Genomic DNA, 20,626 nt, shown 5'->3' with positions numbered 1-20,626 from the left:
TAAGTGCAGAGAATGTCCATGAGAAGCTGCACAGGCAAGGGCAAAACAGCAGTGAACAACAAGGCCAGTGGCCAGGGCTAAGTGCAGAGTATGTCCATGAGAAGCTGCACATGCAAGGACAAAACAACAGTGAACAACAAGGCCAGTGGCCAGGGCTAAGTGCAGAGTATGTCCATGAGAAGCTGCACAGGCAAGGGGCACACAGCAAGGCCAGTGGCCAGTCCAGGGTGCAGAGTATGTCCATGAGAAGCTGCACAGGCAAGGGCAAAATAGCAGTGAACAACAAGGCCAGTGGCCAGGGCTAAGTGCAGAGCATGTCCATGAGAAGCTGCACAGGCAAGGGCAAAACAGCAGTGAACAATAAGGCCAGTGGCCAGGGCTAAGTGCAGTGTATGTCCATGAGAAACTGCACAGGCAAGGGGCACACAGCAAGGCCAGTAGCCAGTCCAGGGTGCAGAGTGTGTCCATGAGAAGCTGCACAGGCAAGGGCAAAACAGCAGTGAACAACAAGGCCAGTGGCCAGGGCTAAGTGCAGAGTATGTCCATGAGAAGCTGCACATGCAAGGGCAAAACAACAGTGAACAACAAGGCCAGTGGCCAGTCCAGGGTGCAGAGTATGTCCATGAGAAGCTGAACAGGCAAGGGCAAAATAGCAGTGAACAACAAGGCCAGTGTCCAGGGCTAAGTGCAGAGCATGTCCATGAGAAGCTGAACAGGCAAGGGCAAAACAGTAGTGAACAATAAGGCCAGTGGCCAGGGCTAAGTGCAGCGTATGTCCATGAGAAACTGCACAGGCAAGGGGCACACAGCAAGGCCAGTGGCCAGTCCAGGTTGCAGAGTGTGTCCATGAGAAGCTGCACAGGCAAGGGCAAAATAGCAGTGAACAACAAGGCCAGTGGCCAGGGCTAAGTGCAGAGCATGTCCATGAGAAGCTGCACAGGCAAGGGCAAAACAGTAGTGAACAGCAAGGCCAGTAGCCAGGGCTAAGTGCAGAGCATGTCCATGAGAAGCTGCACAGGCAAGGGCAAAACAGCAGTGAACAGCAAGGCCAGTGGCCAGGGCTAAGTGCAGAGCATATCCATGAGAAGCTGCACAGGCAAGGGCAAAACAGTAGCGAACAGCAAGGCCAGTGGCCAGGGCTAAGTGCAGAGCATGTCCATGAGAAGCTGCACAGGCAAGGGCAAAACAGCAGGGAACAACAAGGACAGTGGCCAGGGTTAAGTGCAGAGCATGTCCATGAGAAGCTGCAAGGGCAAAACAGCAGTGAACAATAATGCCAGTGGCCAGGGCTAAGTGCAGGGTATGTCCATGAGAAGCTGCACAGGCAAGGGCAAAACAGCAGTGAACAACAAGGCCAGTGGCCAGGGCTAAGTGCAGAGCCTGTCCATGAGAAGCTGCACAGGCAAGGGCAAAACAGCAGGTAACAACAAGGACAGTGGCCAGGGTTAAGTGCAGAGCATGTCCATGAGAAGCTGCACAGGCAAGGGCAAAACAGCAGTGAAAAATAAGGCCAGTGGCCAGGGCTAAGTGCAGGGTATGTCCATGAGAAGCTGCACAGGCAAGGGCAAAACAGCAGTGAACAGCAAGGCCAGTGGCCAGGGCTAAGTGCAGAGCATATCCATGAGAAGCTGCACAGGCAAGGGCAAAACAGTAGCGAACAGCAAGGCCAGTGGCAAGGGCTAAGTGCAGAGCATGTCCATGAGAAGCTGCACAGGCAAGGGCAAAACAGCAGGGAACAACAAGGACAGTGGCCAGGGTTAAGTGCAGAGCATGTCCATGAGAAGCTGCACAGGCAAGGGCAAAACAGCAGTGAACAATAAGGCCAGTGGCCAGGGCTAAGTGCAGGGTATGTCCATGAGAAGCTGCACAGGCAAGGGCAAAACAGCAGTGACCAACAAGGCCAGTGGCCAGGGCTAAGTGCAGAGCCTGTCCATGAGAAGCTGCACAGGCAAGGGCAAAACAGCAGGTAACAACAAGGCCAGTGGCCAGGGCTAAGTGCAGGGTATGTCTAGGAGAGGCTGCACAGGGAATGTGTGCGACTGTACCTTTCCATGGTCAGCAACACAGTCAGTGGGTAACAATGTGCAGTGCAGGACTATGTGTGTGAGAGACAGGTGAATGAGGGCGACTAACACTCAGACTTGGCTGTCAGCCGGACTGGGAGCTGGCTGTGTCTCAGGGACTGTCGGGGCACTTGACCGGGGAGAGAGCAGACCAGCTGAGGTAGAGCTATCAGTGGCTTGGCAAGCCGGAGGGCTCCTTGGACCAGGTGGTGTAGTGGCACGTGGAGTCGGAGTCATGCAGACGGGAAACACAGTGTGGCTGGGAGATTGTGGAGGGGTGCCTTTCCACTTCTTGGGGATCCTAAATGGCTTGGCTGACTCTGGATCAATGGGAAATGGTGTGGACAAACCAGGAACACTCATCACCAAAGCTGCATCAGGTGCAGACGCTGGCACCCCCTCTGGTGATGTGCTGGACCCAGCGGAACGCTTTGCCTGGCTTCGCCTCTGCCCCCCCTTCCCCTGTTTACTAGGTGTCACCCCTACAGTGCCCTCTTTCCCCTGCTTCACTGGGATTGGAATGGGAGTCGAGGTGGTGGGTGAATCTGCCTTTGAGCCCTTCCTAGGTGTACCCTTGGCATGCACCACCTCCTTGTTGGGCACAGAAACTGTATGCTTCACTTTGCGAGATGCTTTAGGGACAGGAGACTCCTTGGATGGGGATGCCTCTGAGGCATGTGTGCCTGAGGTCTGCTGCCTTGCTTTTTGTCCCCTGGTGTCGCCTGATGGGGTTTTCTCTCTGCGCTCTGGGGTGGATTTGGTCTTCTGTGGGGATGGTGTCTGCGCCCGGGACCGCTTGGGTTGCTGCTGCTGTGTGCTTCGTGTGCCATATCGTGACTTTGATGTATGTGGACCGTGGTCACTATCGTCAGACGTGGCCACTGCCAGGGGGGTGGACAAAGGGACCGGAGCTGGACTGTGAGTATGTGCCTGTTGAAGGGCAGATGTCAATGTTGAGGACAAAGCCTGGACAGTCTGGTGCAGCCCACCCACGTCTGAATGTATGCCCTCCATGAACGCAACCACCTGGGCCAATTTTTTGTCGTGGTCAATGAAGGCATTGAGGAGAGCTGTCTGGCCTACACACAGCTGGCGCAAAAGGACCACAGACTCAGCACAGATTGCAGCAGGGGGGGCAGGGGCAGCGGTGCCAGGGGTGAAGGACACTCTTCCCCTCTTACTGAGGCGGACATGGGCAGCACCAGAGGAAGTGGCTGGGAGGGTGGGCACTGGCCGCTGTGCGGTGGAAGACGATGGAGAGTCCCCGTTCCCTGTGCCCGCCACCATGGATGCATCCCTGCTGGCATCAGATGATGTGGTGCTTTGCGTCTCAGGCTGGGATTCCTCCAGCAGACTCCTGTCCCCCTCTGAGGCGCTGGTGACATCTGTGTCACTGGGCTCCTGTGCAGCTCCTGTGCTAGTTTTACCCCCACTGGTGTCCGTCTCCTGTCCCTCCATGACCACAGGAGATGCTGCATGAGAGAGAGAGATGTAGGGTCAGGTCAGTGACAGCAACAGAACAAACATATGCAAGCAATGCATAACAAAAGATGACCAAATCTACATGTTGCACACCACCCTGTGCAATCATTTCGTGCAAACTCACTATATAGACTCAAACAGTGCATGGAAAGTGGAAATTTAGGCATGAGTGAGCCATGTGATGACCACACAGCACAACACCCTGCTTGTGGCTCTGTTCAACCAGACACACAACTAGCTCTGAGCACAACTAGGGACATGATGGGGGCACACTACTTGTTGCCACTGACAGATCTGGATGGAACAGGAGGGCACAACACAGACACAGACTACAACATGACAGTCCACAATGGCCATTAGCCCATGACACCCACCATGTCGTAATTTGGGGCCCAAAGACTGATGCACATTGTTGTCAGATGTCTAGTTCTCCCCAATCTGAGTGCATTCAATGGACGCATTGATGAAGGCACAGTCAGATCGGGCACACTGCCGTTCCCTCCCATGGGGTTCCCAAGACTACCCCAATGCAGAAGAAACCTGAAGAGCACAACTCAGAATGCAATGGGAATGCACAGCATTCAAATCACCTTTGTTAGTACAGGTAGGGCAAATGCATGATACCGGCACCCAGTCCAGCAGCCACTTACATGCCACTGCATCACACTACCAAAATCACATAGGCCAGCACTGGCACAGGCTCTGTACACATGCAGCCACTCCCAGCCAAAGTCACCCTCCCTAAATGCTCACCCCTGGTTTGCTGCTGATGTTCCTTCAAACGTACATCCAGCTCAGGCTGTGTCACCGCCAAGATGCGCCCCATTAGTGGTGTCATGCTGCGCTGTGCCAAACGCCCAGTGCGAGGAAGCAGCCCCAAGGTAATCTCTGCCACGTTTTTTGCCAGCGGGCTGTCGTCCCACCTCTTGTGGCAGTGGGTGCGCCGTCGGTTTGAGACCCCCAGAGATCGCAACTTCACTGCAATGGCCCTCCACACGGCCTTACGCTGGTGTACCTTGAGCTGCAGGCATGGGAGACAAGAGGGGGAAATGATCAGTGACAGTGTTATGTACCGACATCTCTCAGTATAGCAGCAAGATACAAACTCATCACATATCCAATGATATGTCTATCGGAGACTAGAGTACATCTCACATGGTATATCTGCATGGGAAAAGCTGATGTAAATGCATGCAGGTGTGAGGGGGAACAAAGTCCCTGCACATCTCACACACATGCAGGATGCCAGCACTGAAACACCTATGTAGCCTGCCCACATCTCCAGTCCATTGTTGGGTTGAGCAACACATACATCACATATCAACCTCTGTTTGGGGGTAGACTCACTGTGTCCAAGACTGCGCAGCCCTCAATGTCCCTGCCCTGTGAATAGATAACCGTGTCATGGATGTCACAAATCCAAAATTCTCTTCACAAAGCCGGTCGTGTGCAATCTACAGTGCTGAGATGGCCCATAGCTTGAGTGCAATGTGAAAAGCCTGTTGTAATACTCTGTAAGTGAAGTGATGTGTCCTTGTCTTAGTGGGCGGGGACTGTGCTGGCCAGGTGGGCTCACACTGAGATGGACTACAGGGGCACACACAGCCATTCAGCCAAGCAATCACTGTCCTGACTCCTGCATGAACAACCTTCTGCGTCACTGTATGGCTGACAACACAATACAGGTTACTCATACATACATGTGCAGGCAGGGAAACCTGCGGCATTGGGTACACACACCTTCCCCCTGGAGACAGCATGTTAGGCAGTGCATGCCACAACCCCACACTCCCAGGCACATACTCCATCAGTCCAACATGTGTGCCCCCCCGCCCTACCCCCCCACTGTTGAGGACTTAACCACATTTGGGGCACCATTTAGCCTTGGGTACTGTGTGAGCACCTCGTCCACCAGGACCTCCAGCTCCTCGCTCGTGAAGGGACTGGCACAGATCTTCTCTGTCCTTGCCATCACTTTGGATATGAGACAACAGCGGCGTAATTGGGTGGTGAGGGGGTCTCAGGTAGCAGTCCCTGGAGGCAGCAGCAGGTGAGGGGTCTCAGGCAGCAGTCCCTGGAGGCAGCAGCAGGTGAGGGGTCTCTGGCAGCAGGCTCTGGGAGCAGTGGAAATGTGAGGCTCACTCCCACACATATATAGCCCCCTGGGGTCATTTCAAAGGTGCCAAGCTGCGGCAATTGGTGGTCCAGGTCTGCCTCTTTCAAATGCATCCAAGGACCGCCTCCGCGGTGGCGGAGCACGCCTACCACGATTTTCAAAATTACATCATGCTACCGCAATCAAGGTTCCCATTGGCTCTAGGGCAAGCTCCATGGCGGTGACACACCGCAGGGGCCCGGTGTGCGCTAGTGTGATGGTGCATCTTTAAAATGCAGCCAATGACCACCTCCGCGGTGGCGGAGCACGCCTACCGCGATCTTCAAAATTGCATCATGCCGCCGCAATCAAGGTTCACATTGGCTCTAGGGCAAGCTCCAGGGTGGTGACACACCGCAGGGGCCCGGTGTGCGATCCCGCAATTTTGGCAGCAGAGCATGCCAACTGCCATTTTCCCATGTCTCCATGCCTATCACTACCGCACTTGTGTGAATGGGGGGCTGGTGACACACCGCTGGGGCCAGGCGGTAGCTACCGCGATATGGGTGCCATACATTGATACGAGGCACCACGATTCAGGCGGCGGAGCATGCCCACCGCCATTTCCCCATGTCTCCATGCCTAGCACTACCGCACTTGTGTGAATAGGGGTGCTGGTGACTAGGCCTGGGCGGTAAATTCCGTTCCGCTCGCGGAATTTGCGGAATTTGGGTAATTTCGCGTTCCGCGGAGAACGCGAAATTGCCCAAAATTCTGCTTTCCGCGACTTCGCGAAATGTTTTGCTTGTTCGCGTTCTCAAAATGCGTGTTCACGAGATATTTCTCCCCGAGCACGCAAACAGCGATTGTGAACAGGAAAAAAGCATCGCGAACAAGCAATTCCGCATGTTCGCGGAATTTCTGCGTGTTCGTGGAGATTTTTTACCGTTTCGCGGAGATTTGCGTAACGCAATTACGCAAATTCCGCCCACCTCTACTGGTGACCCACCGCTGGGGCCAGGTGGTAGCTACCGCGATATGGATGGCGGAGCATGCCAACCGCCATTTCCACATGTCTCCATGCCTATCACTACCGCACTTGTGTGAATAGGGGTGCTGGTGACAGACTGCTGGGGCCCACATGGTCAATGGCACATCATTGTGCACACAATGCCAATGTTCCATTTACTCCACTGGTAACTACACATGCCATGTTTGTGTATGTGATTTCGTAGATTGGCCTGTACTCCCTCACATGTCACTTATGAATTTGATGGTCATGTAGGCAGGACAGTGTTGTCCTGGACTCTACAGTGTGTACACATGTCAATGTGTTGAGGTGCAGTGACAATCACAGCAATGCTCGTCTCAATGAATGATGATCTTTTTTGCATGGCCTCTTATGTCTGCTCATGTACACATTCGTCATTTCTGCGCCGACTCTGGTCATTGTGTTGTGGATGTGTGCCAGGTTGAAATGACGCATGAAGGTGTGACAGGTACAGCAGCTAGGTAGGAGACAGTGGGGTTGATTTGTTACATATATGCTGAATGCTATACTCCCAGGCGTGTCCATGTGAAACGTGGCCATATCCCTATGTGCATTCACCTTGACCAAGGTGGTGTTTGAAGTACTTGTTTTGTGTGCCCTTTGTGTAGCTGCGGGTGTCCCTACATGTAAGCTGGTCTGTTACTCAATTTTGATGGCAGTCATTGTTGTCGTTGTGTCATCCAGAACGTGAGATGCTGTGTCCATCTCATGATGTATTGCATTGACATGTGTCCACTTTCATCTCAACTAGGAGGAGGCCAAATCTGATTCGTCACATGAAGGTGCTGGAGGACATGGCGATCATCCGGAACTGCTGTCTGGATAGAGCCACCCTAAAAAACCTTTGTGATCTGTTGGAGCCCCACCTGCAGCCTTGCCGGACATATCCAACAGCTTTCACCCCAACTTATAAGGTGATGGCGGCCCTGCATTTTTTTGCCACTGGATCGTTCCAAGAGACAGTGGCCAGCGCTGGTGGGATGTCACAACTGATGTTCAGCATGGTGCTGCGTGATGTTCTGTCCGCCACGATGATATACAAGGACAGATACATCAATTTTCCCAGGAGTGCTGAATTGCCAGCTGTGAAGGGAGACTTCTATCCCCTTGGACACATCACCCATGTTGTTGGTGCCATTGATTACACCCATGTCTGGCTTGAGCCACCACAGGCAAGTGAGCACATTTACAGGAATCGCAAACATTACCACTCCATAAATGTGCAAGTGGTGTGCCTGGCAGATATGATCATCTCCGACGTGTGTCCCAAATTCCCAGGCTCGGCCCATGACTCCTACATCCTGCAGAACAGCATTGTGCCCCAGTTGATGGCTAATCTGCTTCCCGAGCGTGCATGGATTGTGGGTGAGTATGCCTAGTCGTATGGCGTGCTGGGTGTGTGAGCTGCTGCCCTCTGCCTCAGCGACATTGCAATGTCTATTTGTGTTTGTCATACCTAGGTGACTCTGCATATCCCAACCGTCCCTGGTTGCTGAGCCCACTGTGGAATCCCAGGACCCGGCTGAAGTCCGCTACAATGAGGCACATGGGAGGACACGTCGTGTGGTGGAGCGTACTTTTGGTCTGCTCAAGTCACATTTCCGCTGCTTGGACAAGACCGGAGGTGCACTGGCATACTCGCCCGGGAAAGTGTGTCAGATTGTAGTGGCATGCTGCATGCTCCACAACCTAGCCATTCGCAAGGAGATTCCCCTGCTCCTGGATGATGAGGACCCAAGGCCCCAGCTTCCAAACCAACTCATGCCCAGTGATGAGGACAGTGGAGAGGTGGAAGGTGTTGACCTGCGTGAACAGCTCATCACCTGCTACTTCACTTGAAAGTGGGTGACAATGTACAACATACCATTATCTGCTGATATTGCTGTTGTCGTGAAGGGGTATGTGAGAATTCTAACAGCAGCCAGTTGTAGACTCAGCAGTGGTTGGCAATGTTTCTGGGACAGGTCATTTGGGAACATCTACAGGACATGTATGTTGACACTTGTTGCCCATTGTGACGTGTGCATGTTGGGTTATCTTGATGGTAGGTGTTGTGTGATGTCTGTGATGCCACACCCAGACCAGTGAATGTTGTTCTGTTGTGTTTCCCTAGGTGCCTTTAACTTCTCCTTGCCTGCATACAGTCCATACTCCTGGTACATTGTGATCATGTTGAAGACTGTACATCCTGCAATAAAGACGGAGCAGACACAACAACATGTGTGTAAGGATTTTTTATTTGTAATGGTGACATGTGAGGGGGTGTACATTTCCATTGAGGTGGTGGTGGAGCAGTGAGTTGACAGTTATGGTAAATTAGATAATCGAGTAGTCCCCACATTGATGTGGTGACCCAGTCAAACAGACATATGCCATTCACAAGGCAGTGTGGGGAAGGACAGTCCAAAAAGTCAATGCAGTGGTAAAGAGGGTTGCCATCAGGGCTGGCTCCGTGACTGGCGTTTGGCAGGTGCTTTGCCTCCAGACACTCCCAGGGTCTTCTTAGGACAGCCCCTTCGTCGCTTGGCGGGGGGGCCTGCTGCAGGGCCAGTGGGGTCTGAGGACTCACCCCTCTCTTTGGGCGCAGGGGAGGAAGGTGAACTGTCATCCTGCGGCCCACCAGAGGGAGGTGTTGGTTGTGGCGCAGGCCTGTCCCTCAGTACTGCCACTTGCTGGCCCAAGAGGTCCACAATTTGTCCCATGCGAGTGTCGATGGACCTCATCAGCAGGATGAGCTCGTGTAACAGTTCGTCCGACTGGCCCGTTCGTCCCTGGGCCTGTTCATATGCACCAAGGACTCTGGTGATGTGTTCCAGGGATTGGGTCCCAGCCTCCTGGTGACTGTGGGTGACCCTGCCCCTCACACCTACTGTGAGCACCCGCATCCTCTCACTGCCCTCCTCAGTTGGTGGTATGGGGTGGTCATCCTCTGGGACAGGGAGGGTGTTGCAGGCAGCACTGGTGGTGGTGGTGGTGGTGGCCGCACAGGCCTTAACAGCAGGAGTCTGTACGTGAAGTTGGTATTGCCGCAGATGTGGTGGGGGGACGATGGGGTCCTGGGACCTGTTGCTCCCCGGCACACCAGATGGGCCGGCTTCGAGCTCATCGTCCAGAGAATCCAGGGAGGCAACATCCAAGAGTCCATGTACCGGGGGGAGACTGGCTCTGCAGGTTGCTGGTGTTGTCCTCTGTAATGAGTTCTTGGTCACCTGTGGATCAGATGGGAAATGGTCATTGTAGTGCACCCCGCCAGCTTTGTGTTAGCTGTGTGTCATTCACCGTTTGTACACTGCTTAACTGACTGTTAATCACATTGTTTCCTATGTGCACTACTGTGCTTCCTGACATGATGCAGTGGTACATGCATTACTTGTCCATGGTGTGAGGTGTCAATGTATACCATGCGACCCGTGCATAATTTATGATTACAGGGACCTGTTGCCATCTAGGGACTGGCACAACATGTTTTTCATTGAGGACTCTTTATTGATTTGTCTGACCTGGCAGACGTCACATCTGGCCATGGACTGGCCATTGTCATCTCCTGCATACCTTTGTCCTGTCATGTGCATATCTTGATTTATACCACCACACATGCTTTATTTCTCAAATGGTCCTTGTTGCACTTGCCTCATGGCGATGCACATGTCAATAGGTGCTGTGCATGATTGTGCCCAGACTTTATTCTACATGTGCATTGGTGTGTCACAATTTGGTAGCTGTGACAGTTTCCTTAGCTTACCTGTGTGCACACTGTGCATGGCAATGGGGTCGGTGTGCATATTTGTGCAATGGGAGGACTGGTGTTGTCATATGGCACCATTTCTTTTGTGACAAATGTGTGGGTGCACGTACTGGCTACTTGCCTGTTACGTGCTCGCATTTGGCTTTGTGAGTTGACATCTGTGTGTATGTGGTGGAGGCTTACATCCTGCTCAGTGGTGTCATAAGACCGAATGATATGTCTACCTACCTGTGAGTTTGTTAGGTGTACTGCAATGGCTTCCAACTGCTTCTGGGTGGGGTGGAGGGAGGGCTCCATTCTGCTCAGGTGTGGGACAGGGGGCATGGTCCGAATTGTAGTACAGGCCTCCCACCCCCAAACACCCTCCCAGGGAAGATGGCTACCTACCTGTAAGTTTGTTTGGTGTACTGCAATGACTTCCAACTGCTTCGGGGTGGGGGAGTGCTCCATCCTGCTCAGGTGTGGGACAGGGGGCATGGTGGGAGTAGTGGTACAGGTCTCCCACCCCCAAACACCCTCCCAGGGAAGATGGCTACCTAACTGTAAGTTTGTTTGGTGTACTGCAATGGCTTCCAACTGCTTCTGGGTGGGGTGGGGGGATTGCTCCATCTTGCTGATTCTGTGGGACAAGGGGGCCTGGTGAGAGTTTTAGTGCTGACTGCCTGTACACATGCCCCCATGGTAATGTTGCTAGCTACATTTGGGGTGGATGGGAGTGAGTGAATGTTGGATCTGTGAGACTTGTTTTTGTGAGTGTGTGGTACAGATTAATGGAATTTGTCCTAGGTGGTGTAGCTTTGTAGTTGTGTAAGACAGTACATGTCAGTGTGGTGGTAGTCATTTGTTTGTACTTACCAGCCTCCACTCCCCTGGCTACTCCTGTGAGACTCTCTGGATGCAGTATGGCAAGCACCGTTCCTTCCCATGGTGTGAATGGTTTTGGTGGAATGGGAGGGCCACCACCAGTCCTCTGAGCCAGCTCATGGTTCTTGCTTCTCCTCTCTTTGACAACCCTCTTCAGATCATGCCACCGCTTCATGATCACCTTTTTGGATCTTGGGGTGGTCCCTAATGCATTGACCCTTTGGACTATCCTTGCCCACATTTGTGTCCTTGTGGCTAATGGTGTCTGTTGAACCAGGCTACCAAACAGTTGTGGTTCCACTCTGACTATCTCATTTACCATGACTGTCAACTCACTCTCTGTGAATTTGGGCATTTTCTGTGTTGACATGGTGTGTGGTGTGCAAAGTGGTTGTGTGTGCAGGGGTGTGAGTGGTGGGTGTGGTTGTGATGTGTATGGTGTGTGATGTGCAGGGGGTTAGTGGTGCAGGTGTGGAAGTGGTGGTGGTGCTGTGTGTGGTGCGAGTAGTGCTGGTGTGTTGCTTTGCCTATCCTTTGTTGTGAGGGTTGGTAGCCTTCAGTCTTGGAATGTTGCAAAGGATTGTGGTCAGGGAAGGGGCTGGTTTTATACTCAGCTATGTGGGTGTGTCCAAATGGGGTATTGCTGTCAGGTGTGGTGTGTGTGTTGTCCTGGGAAATTTATTTTTATTTTTGCCATGCGGTTGTGTCATTGGGGTGTGTTTTGTGTATTTGGGAGGCATGGCTAGTTCGCTGTGTGCACTTTTTAGCCTTATTGCGTGTTTTTTGCTTCGTCCGCCATATTTTTCACGGATCGTCTGCAGCGGTGGCTATGCTGCAGCTCTTCTGCTGGCTCTCCCATTCATCCCAGTGTGCGACCGCGGCGGTCAGAAACAGCGGAACGTACCGCGGGACCATCGGGGATATCCTAATTTCCCGTGTGGTGTCTCCGCTATGCTTGCGGTGGGTTGGTGTTTTTCCGCAGCGTATCCGACCGCCAAGGACGGATTTTGGCAATCACCGCCCGCTACGGGTGGTTTTTCTTGGCCCCGTTCTGCCGCGGTCGGTGTTTTTTGGCGGATGATCCTAATTTGGCCGCCGGTTTTTCCACGGTGCCGGCGGGCGGTTGTTTTCCGCTTCCATGGCAGTCAGGGTGGTTTTCCGACCACCATCCTAATAGGCCCCTAAGTGTTTTGAACAACTGGTGGAGGAATATGAACTACATAAATCCTCATTTCTCAAGTATCTGCAATGCTAGAACTGCCTTAAATTCATGCAAAGGGCAACTGACAAAGGTCTCAGAGTAAAGCCGTTTTGAAGTGAAGCTGATGAGACAAAAAGTCTATAAATCCATACTAATTACCACTCCTGTTTCCATAATAAATATACAAGAGAAGTGGGAAAGAGACCTGAAAGAATTAAAGGGTGAGGAATGGGTCAGCGCAAAAATGTCATCGCGTATCCTAGTTATGTTCTTCCCACCTCTGTCTAATTAAATTTATATATTCTCAATTGCTTGAGATGAAAGGAGAACCAGGGAACATACCATATGGGGATACCCCGTAATAGCCCAATATTGCAAACAAATACATCAAAGACTGAGCACAGTAGTGGGAAGTGTGTTTGTGTTTAATCCCAAAGTGTCACTACTGGGGTTAATGAAGGGCTTAGACGGACCTGTGAAAGCTCATGCCTAAATTTGTAAATTATTTTTAGTGGTTAAAATAGATATTGCTAAAAGATGGAGAGGCGCTGATGCACCCTCAATAAAAGAAAGGACACAAGGTAAGGACAACTGCGAGAGTTTAGAAGAATCTGCCTATAAAATGAGAGAATGCCCTAATAAATATCAAAGAATATGCACCCCATGGTAGAACTCCTCGGCTGTGGGAGGCAAGTAATAACATTATGTCATTGTAGTGCACAGCATATAAATGAAAATTATCCTAGATGCGAAAGGTACCTTCTGTAAATGCCTCACTATTAAATAATACATTTACTTTGACTGTAACAGAAGTGAACGCCTAATTGTATTATTGAATTGGTATGAAAAAGTAATAAAAAGAAATATAAAAAAGTCTGACAAACCGCCGGTTATGTATTTTGTTTTTAGGTCAGGCCTGGCGACAGCTTAGTTGTATTGCCAGCTTCATGATTTCTAAAAGACTCAAACTAAAAATACATAGGGGTGAGCTTTTGAGCAGCTCATTGGTCCGTTTAGGTGTCATTCTCCTTTTGCTTTCTCCCACCAAAGCCAACAGCAAGTGGCTATTGGTCAGCCCTCTTCAGCCAGCTACTCTCTTCACAGTGAGTGATGGCATTTTGTTCTTGCACATCAGTATCTACGCCTAAAATGTAGTCCACTTCAGTGCCGGGACTGGTAGGCCAATCTCTGCTTCCATACCTGTTTTCATGTCATGTTCTGCATTTTATTTTTTCCACTCGTCATTTTTTACATCATTTTTAACTGATATACACATACACCCTTTAGTCAGTGCTATTTTTAACTTTTTATTATTTTTTCGCTTTTATTATCTATTGTGTATATTTGCAAATAAAATAAACGAAACAACACAGACTTGCCAAGGCCAGACCTACTGGTTCACCAATATTTGTTTTAGTTGTATTATCAACCCCTTTCTCGTATTGTATTTTTTATCACGGAAATTTGAGAGAATCTAACATTTCTTGTGAACATAGCTCAGTGCACCTCTGTGATTTACCCTATAGTACTTGTACATTTGGAAATATGACAAATACAAAAGAAATACAAACAGGATTGGCAGTTATAATAAACACTTACAGATACTTTAATGCTGTCAGGCGAAAGAAAGATGTATCACTAACGTTTGACAATGGATTATTGCTCAAAAATCTGAAATACAAAAAATACATGTTTGCCGTGAACACAAATTGCAGACCACAGATACATTTGCTGATTATTGGCATTTAGTGCCAGTTGTCCCCAATACAAGTGAGTACCATTCCCAGAATATGTAAAATGAAAAAGGGGGCATATAGTACTATAGAGACAATGGCAGTTTCAATTAATTCGGTTTAGTACAGTGTGTTATTTACTTTTCTCATAGATGCTACCATTTGAAGATGCAGCATATAATTTAGATCACAATATTAATGTTCCAGATTGGGCAGTCAGTATGCTGTTGAAAGAGACTAGATTTGGATAAACGTTTTGCAGCATAACAATGTTCTAGATTGTGCAGACAAAGTATGCTGTTGGAAATAGATTAGATTTAAAACTTCTGCACCATCATCCTTATTAAGTCAACAGAGAGCCCGTCCAGTTTCGCATATGAACTGCAGGATTTACCACTGATATGGTATGCGGTACTTTTAACTTGAAATGTGAAAGCAAGGCTCTCATTTGATTTATAATCCACACTAATGAACAATACACCCTCGAGTAGGCTCACCAGGCTAATAGCAATATTAAGAGTGTATTTTTTTTTGCTCTGTCTACTCTTGCTTTAACATTTTGTTTTTCTCATAGAGGAATGCTGCTGATGGTTAGCAACATGGTGGTCTGCAAGGACACCTTTAATATGATGGAATGTTTTGTTTCATACGGAAAATGCCCTCATCGCCACCACGGATGACATCTGCATGACTCTGGACAAAGGAGACACAGCAGCCTTCAACCTCGTGGGCCTGTCCACAGCATTACATGGTCTCTCACCCCATTCTCATCCAATGCCGACACGACATCAGAATCCAAGGACACCCACTCCAATATATCTGCTCCTTCCTGACTGAAAGGACTCAGTCAGTCAGTCTGGCACCGTACACCTGGGATGCCCATGACCTCTTCTACAGAGTTCTGCAAGGGTTCTCCCTAAGCCCAACCCTCTTCAAAGCATACATGATCCCGTCCACCATCAACATCCTCTTCTACATCGACAACACACAGCTCATTCCCTCCCCCACAGACAAGACCCCCCAGTGCCTGAATCAAGTACAAGGCCTACATGACTAAAGTTGCCCACTGGGATTGACCAACAGTATAAAGCTGAACATAGACAATACAAGAAATCGTGATCCTCAGGAAAAGCACTTAACAGCGGGACTCCACCTAGTGGCCATCAGAGCTCAGACTGACAGCTACCCCCACCACCCTCGCCATGAACCTTGGGATCGTCATTGACAGCAAACTCCAAATGACTGCCCAAGTCAATGCCATCACTGCCACATGTTTCCATACCCTGAAAATGCATACGAAGATTTTCAAATGGCTCTCAATCAGCACTCAGAATGTTGTCAAGCAAGCCCTAGTCACAAGAAAGCTGGACTACGAGAAAATCTTCTATGTCCGGATCAATATAAAACTCACAAGAAAGCTGAAAACCATTCAGAACTCGGTGGTTAGAATCATTCTTAACCTCTTGTGCCCCACTCGCATAACACCAGACTTGAATGACCTCCTTTGGCTCCCCATGCACAAACAAGCACAATTCAAACTACTCACTCAAACTTTTGAGGCACTATATAACACTGGCCCAGCATACCTCAACAATTGCATCTGCTTTCACAAACCTTTCAAACACCTTTGCTCGTCGAGACTCCTATTGCACACATCCCATGCAAACACAAAACCAGATCAGGTTGTCGAGCCTTCTCCTACATTGCTCCTAAAGAGAGGAACAAACTGCCACTACATATATGAGCCTCCTCCTCACATCTTGTATTCCACAAGAAGCCGAAGGCCTGGCTTTTCAAACAGTTGTACTAGGCTGAAGTGTTGCAAGGATTCTGTTCAGGAACAGAACTATGCTTGGGACCATAGAACATCAGCATGTAGGGAGTGAGGGCCAGATGTACGACCCTAGTAAATTGCGAGTCGCAATTTGCGCTCGATTGCGAGTCGCAATTTACTATGTACAACAGTGCCAGAGACACTGATTGCGATTCCCAATAGGGACGCAAAATTCGAGGCTCAATATTAATTAGGCACTGGGAATGGCTGGCCCTCACAGGGATGGTGGCCTGCTGGGCTCAGCAGACCACCATGTCTGGGACTGCTTTTAAATATAGCAGATTTTTTTTTTTTTTTTTTTTTTAAATGTGGCCCGTTTTTCTTACAGGAAAACGGGATGCATTTTAAAAAAAATTAAATAAAACGTTTTCGTTTTATTTTTTAAGGGCAGGCAGTGGTCCCTGGGACCACTGCCTGCCCTTAAAAAATATTTTCGCATGCATTTGCAAAGGGGAAGAGGTCCCCTGGCGCCCCTTTCCATTTGCGATTGCATTAACATCTACTTGAGGTAGGTGGTAATTTGCGAGTGTTTGGCGACCACAATTGCGGTAGCAAAACATTCATACATGGTTCATGAGTCACTATTAGCGAGTCGCAAAATAGGTTTTGTACATGGGCCCAAGGTTTTTAGCGTGAGCAAACGGATCTTAAACCAGTTTGCGCACGCTAAAAACCGTCGTACATCTGGCCCTGAGTCACCATACCACCTCAGTATCTATGAGCCCGAGTCGGACTAGCTATAGTGCCTCACTTGCCCTGTTAAAATTTCCAGAGAAACCAGTGAATTTGTGCCACAGAATACAACACTCTTGACCCTCTAAGGGACACACCCTTTCACTCTCCCACTCGTACTTGTCCACACAAAGATAAACGAAGCTTATGATATTTATTTAAACTATTGTGCTCTAAGATGCAGCCTTTGTGCCACAATTAGACCACAAATGCATACAAAAAATATAATTAGCATGGTAAATCATATATTATAAAAAACCTTTTCATGTTATAAAACAGACTAGCCTAAACCCCTGCCCTTCTACTGAAGCTAAACAATTATATATTTAAGATCTCTGGGATTAGTGGTGGACCTCATACCTTAGCATACATAGGTGGATTTTCTACATCTCAGCTGACGCAGCACTCTTGCTTAAGGAGCTTCGCTCAGTGTGCGCTTTTTCAGAACTCCTGTCCTCAGTTAATTGACAAGATGTGTGTGCTCACAAACAGCAGCTGCATTCTCTTGTTATGTCTAAGTGCTAGTATCTGACCAGTGAGAATAACAAGGGGCATTGTTATTTGACCTTGCCTAGTGCCCTCAGTCCAAACCCCAGGAAAAGAACAAAATACATAAAGATGTGCAGGTTCTGTGTGGAAATGCAATGTGACAAAAAAGCAAGAGTGTCATGTAGTAACATATGCAAAATAAAGGTGGGCTACAACATGCATAGTTATGCTAACATAGGGAAAAGGACAATGGGCCACGCAAGGAACAGACAACACCCACCCTTTGGTCAGGATAATAGCACAATAAAAATCACTTAATAGTATGAATGTCCTTCAAAGAAAAACAAGCTCAAAGCACAGCCTGCAAAAGTCGTATTCAAAAATGTTTTTAAGAACGGAATTGTCAATTTAAAAAAATAATCAAATTATAGTGCTTAGGAGAAATCTATTTTGTAACTTGCCAATTAAAGGCCAGGGACTCCATAAAGGAGTCCAATTCAGCACAAGATGACTGATCAACAGCCCAAGTCACAAGTTCCAAAGTACAGACATGATCCTCGGTCCCAGACGATGCTGGAATAATTACCGGGCAACCTACATTCTAATTCCGTAAGTAGGGATGGACACTTTCTAAATTGCATAGGGCCTCAGCAAATAAAGGTTCTTTAATTAGGTGAAACGCCAAGGTGCAACCCAGTCAGTGCTGCCATGCCCTTGGAACACCCGCTGTGACTGTCAACGCTTCAGTCGGAATATTGACCCCCGGAGCTTATGGGTGCACCAGACTTTGGCGTTTCACCTAATTAAAGAACTTTTCTTTGCTGAGGCCCTATTCGATTTAGGAAGTGTTCATGCCTACTTACGGAATTAGGACAGTCTTCATCTGCCACACTTCCTATTTACGCCGACCTCCAATAAATCGAGCAATCCAGACAATTTACCTCGTGTGCCTGTCTGCACTGGCCAACATCTGCTTTGTTGGTCGGCATTCCAGCACCCATCTCTGGGCTTGATGATGTGTGTGGTCCTTACGTGGAATTGATCTACCATTGAAAACAGCTGCATTCACACACACATATCCTTGTGATGGCTTCCTGCTGATGGCATTTCGCCGAAACGCGCGTAGTGGTAACATCTTTAAGACCTCCATAATATGTTGTATGGTTATTACTTATTTATGAATTAACATCAATGTCTATAGGGAACACTATGCATAATTGTTAGCATTTTGTTGCGTTGTTAACAACATTACATTGTATCTATATCATAATTCACTGTTTTATGGTATAGAAATAAATATCTACTATATTCACTATAAAACAAGTTTGTGAATAGCTGAGTGGAAAGTCTTTGAACGACATTTTAGCCCTTTTCTTAAATTGTATATTAAATAAGTAAGTATATTAATTAAGTAAGCCCTGCTAGCGCCTCGTTCTGAATAGCTGCTTGCTGCCTGCATTTTTAAACCTAATTTACTGAGTTGTGTCTTACTGCGATATTTTATCTATTTTAACCATTGATGTGTTTAAATTAAATTGCTGCTTTGTTTTAAAAGAAACGTATTTGCCTTTACCATTAGTGTTGCTCAGTCGTGCTGTTCAGATAGTGTTCAGATAGTGCCGACCCCGGTCCGTCACAGCTGTTGTGCCGCTTGAACGGAGGGCGGACACACCAACCAGAGCCTCCCCCCCCCCCTTCCACCATAATTCATATCTGGTCTGGACGCGGTCTAGTCGTCCACCGGAACAGAGGTTAAATTGCCCGATGGAGCGGACGCGCGCAGCGGGCGCGCCGCTTGCGCGCCGAAGCGCGCCTGGGGCAAGCCCGTCTGCGCCCAAACGGGACCAAGGGCCAGTCACCATGCCCATTTTCTCTCTCACTCCTCTCAAGAACTAAAACTCCTGCACCCTGGTAATTACGTTATCAATTCTCTCACTAATATTAGATTAATCGAATTAGGAATCATGGAAGCAAGGGTTTCATTTCCAGAGATTTGTATTTCCCCTATGCTACAATCATTCCCCAAAGACACTACCCTTAAACCAATTATTTTTTACTTCAATACCCGTTCCCTGGTGAAACACCAGCTTAATATATTTCACCTTTTGAAATTAAGCCATCCTGACCTCCTGTTCCTAATGGAAACTTGGCTGTCGCAAAACTCAGCCCCAGACATTTTGGCAGCCCTCCCTAACGATTATTATATCCCCCAAGCAAACCGCATGACAGGGAATGCAGGGGGGTGGCGGGGGAGTAGCAGCCATTGTCCGTCGAGATTTAAAATTTACTAAATTAATTTCACTTGACCTACCTTCGGTAGATAATCTAGTTTTTAAATTGGAATCGGTCTTGACCCCTCTAATCTGTGTTCTATTTTATGGACCACCCACGAATATGCCCTTGTATCCCTATTCCCTAGCTGAACAGTTAGCTCAACTACTCATCAGCAATGCTAACATTTTGCTGATTGGTGATTTTAATTATTGAGCCAATGACATACAAGGCGGACCCTACGCTAAGGAATTGAATGATCTCCTTATTGGGTTAAATCTTACCCAGCATATAACTACAGCCACACATAATAAGGGACACACGCTGGACCAGGTGTGGACAGCCAATATAACAGTCTCGGCATTGATGGTATCGCTCTGTATTTGGTCTGATCACTTCTTAATCCAGTTTAATATTAGTGATATTGCTATAGAAAAATTACCAAGGCAAAAAAGATTAGTAGCTAGGAACTGGAACAATATTGATAGAACTCAATTCCATGTTACCCTAGCAAATACAGTTCCTACCCACCAGATGTCAATTAATTTGAGTGAGAAAAACCTCACAGGATGGCTCACTGCGGCCAGCAATGAATATGCCCCACTAAGAACGATTCGATCAGCAAGACGCCATGAAGCACAAAAATGGTTTTCTGCTGAGTTACAAAGACAAAAACTAGATCTTCGTCAATCTGAAAGGAAATGGAGAACCAACTATTCTTTAGATAAAAAAGAGAGCTATCTGCTTCAATTGAAAGAGTATAAAAAATCAATTTCTACAGCTCAGGCTGCTCACTTCTCTTCTAAAATTATTAGCTCCACCAATAGGTCCAAAGAAATATTTGCAATTGTTAACGAATTATCTAATCCTGATAGAATAACATTAAAATCCACTCCCAGTCAATCCCTTTGTAACTCCCTCAACTTGTTCTTTATTGAAACAATTGTCACAATAAAAGCCAGTATTCCCTGCTGCTCGGCTCCTGAGGACTCACCCTCAATGCTGGAAAACCCCTGCCATCTTGAAGAGTTCTCAGCAATAGATAGCCAGACGTTTTTGGACCTTC

At 48.4% G+C, this 20,626-nt stretch overlaps 1 protein-coding gene across 5 annotated transcripts in view; it reads right to left on the bottom strand.

Annotated features, from left to right (window-relative positions):
* Positions 1-20,626, bottom strand: part of LOC146870509 (leucine-rich repeat-containing protein 37B-like) — a 1,537,525-nt gene that overhangs the window by 67,565 nt on the left and 1,449,334 nt on the right. For 3 of the 5 annotated variants that reach the window (XM_085643006.1, XM_085643034.1, XM_085643031.1), the window contains one exon: positions 14,101-14,172. In XM_085643006.1, the coding sequence (XP_085499132.1) occupies positions 14,101-14,172 (72 nt within the window). Of the gene's footprint in view, positions 1-752; positions 3,536-4,298; positions 4,567-14,100; positions 14,173-20,626 lie in introns of those variants that run through there. The other 2 variants (XR_014978279.1, XM_085642977.1) reach the window with 2 other exon arrangements.

Source organism: Triturus cristatus, chromosome 1_1, assembly GCF_964204655.1.
Source record: "Triturus cristatus chromosome 1_1, aTriCri1.1, whole genome shotgun sequence".
NCBI lineage: Eukaryota > Metazoa > Chordata > Amphibia > Caudata > Salamandridae > Triturus > Triturus cristatus.
This window is presented reverse-complemented; position numbering and strand designations above follow the sequence as displayed.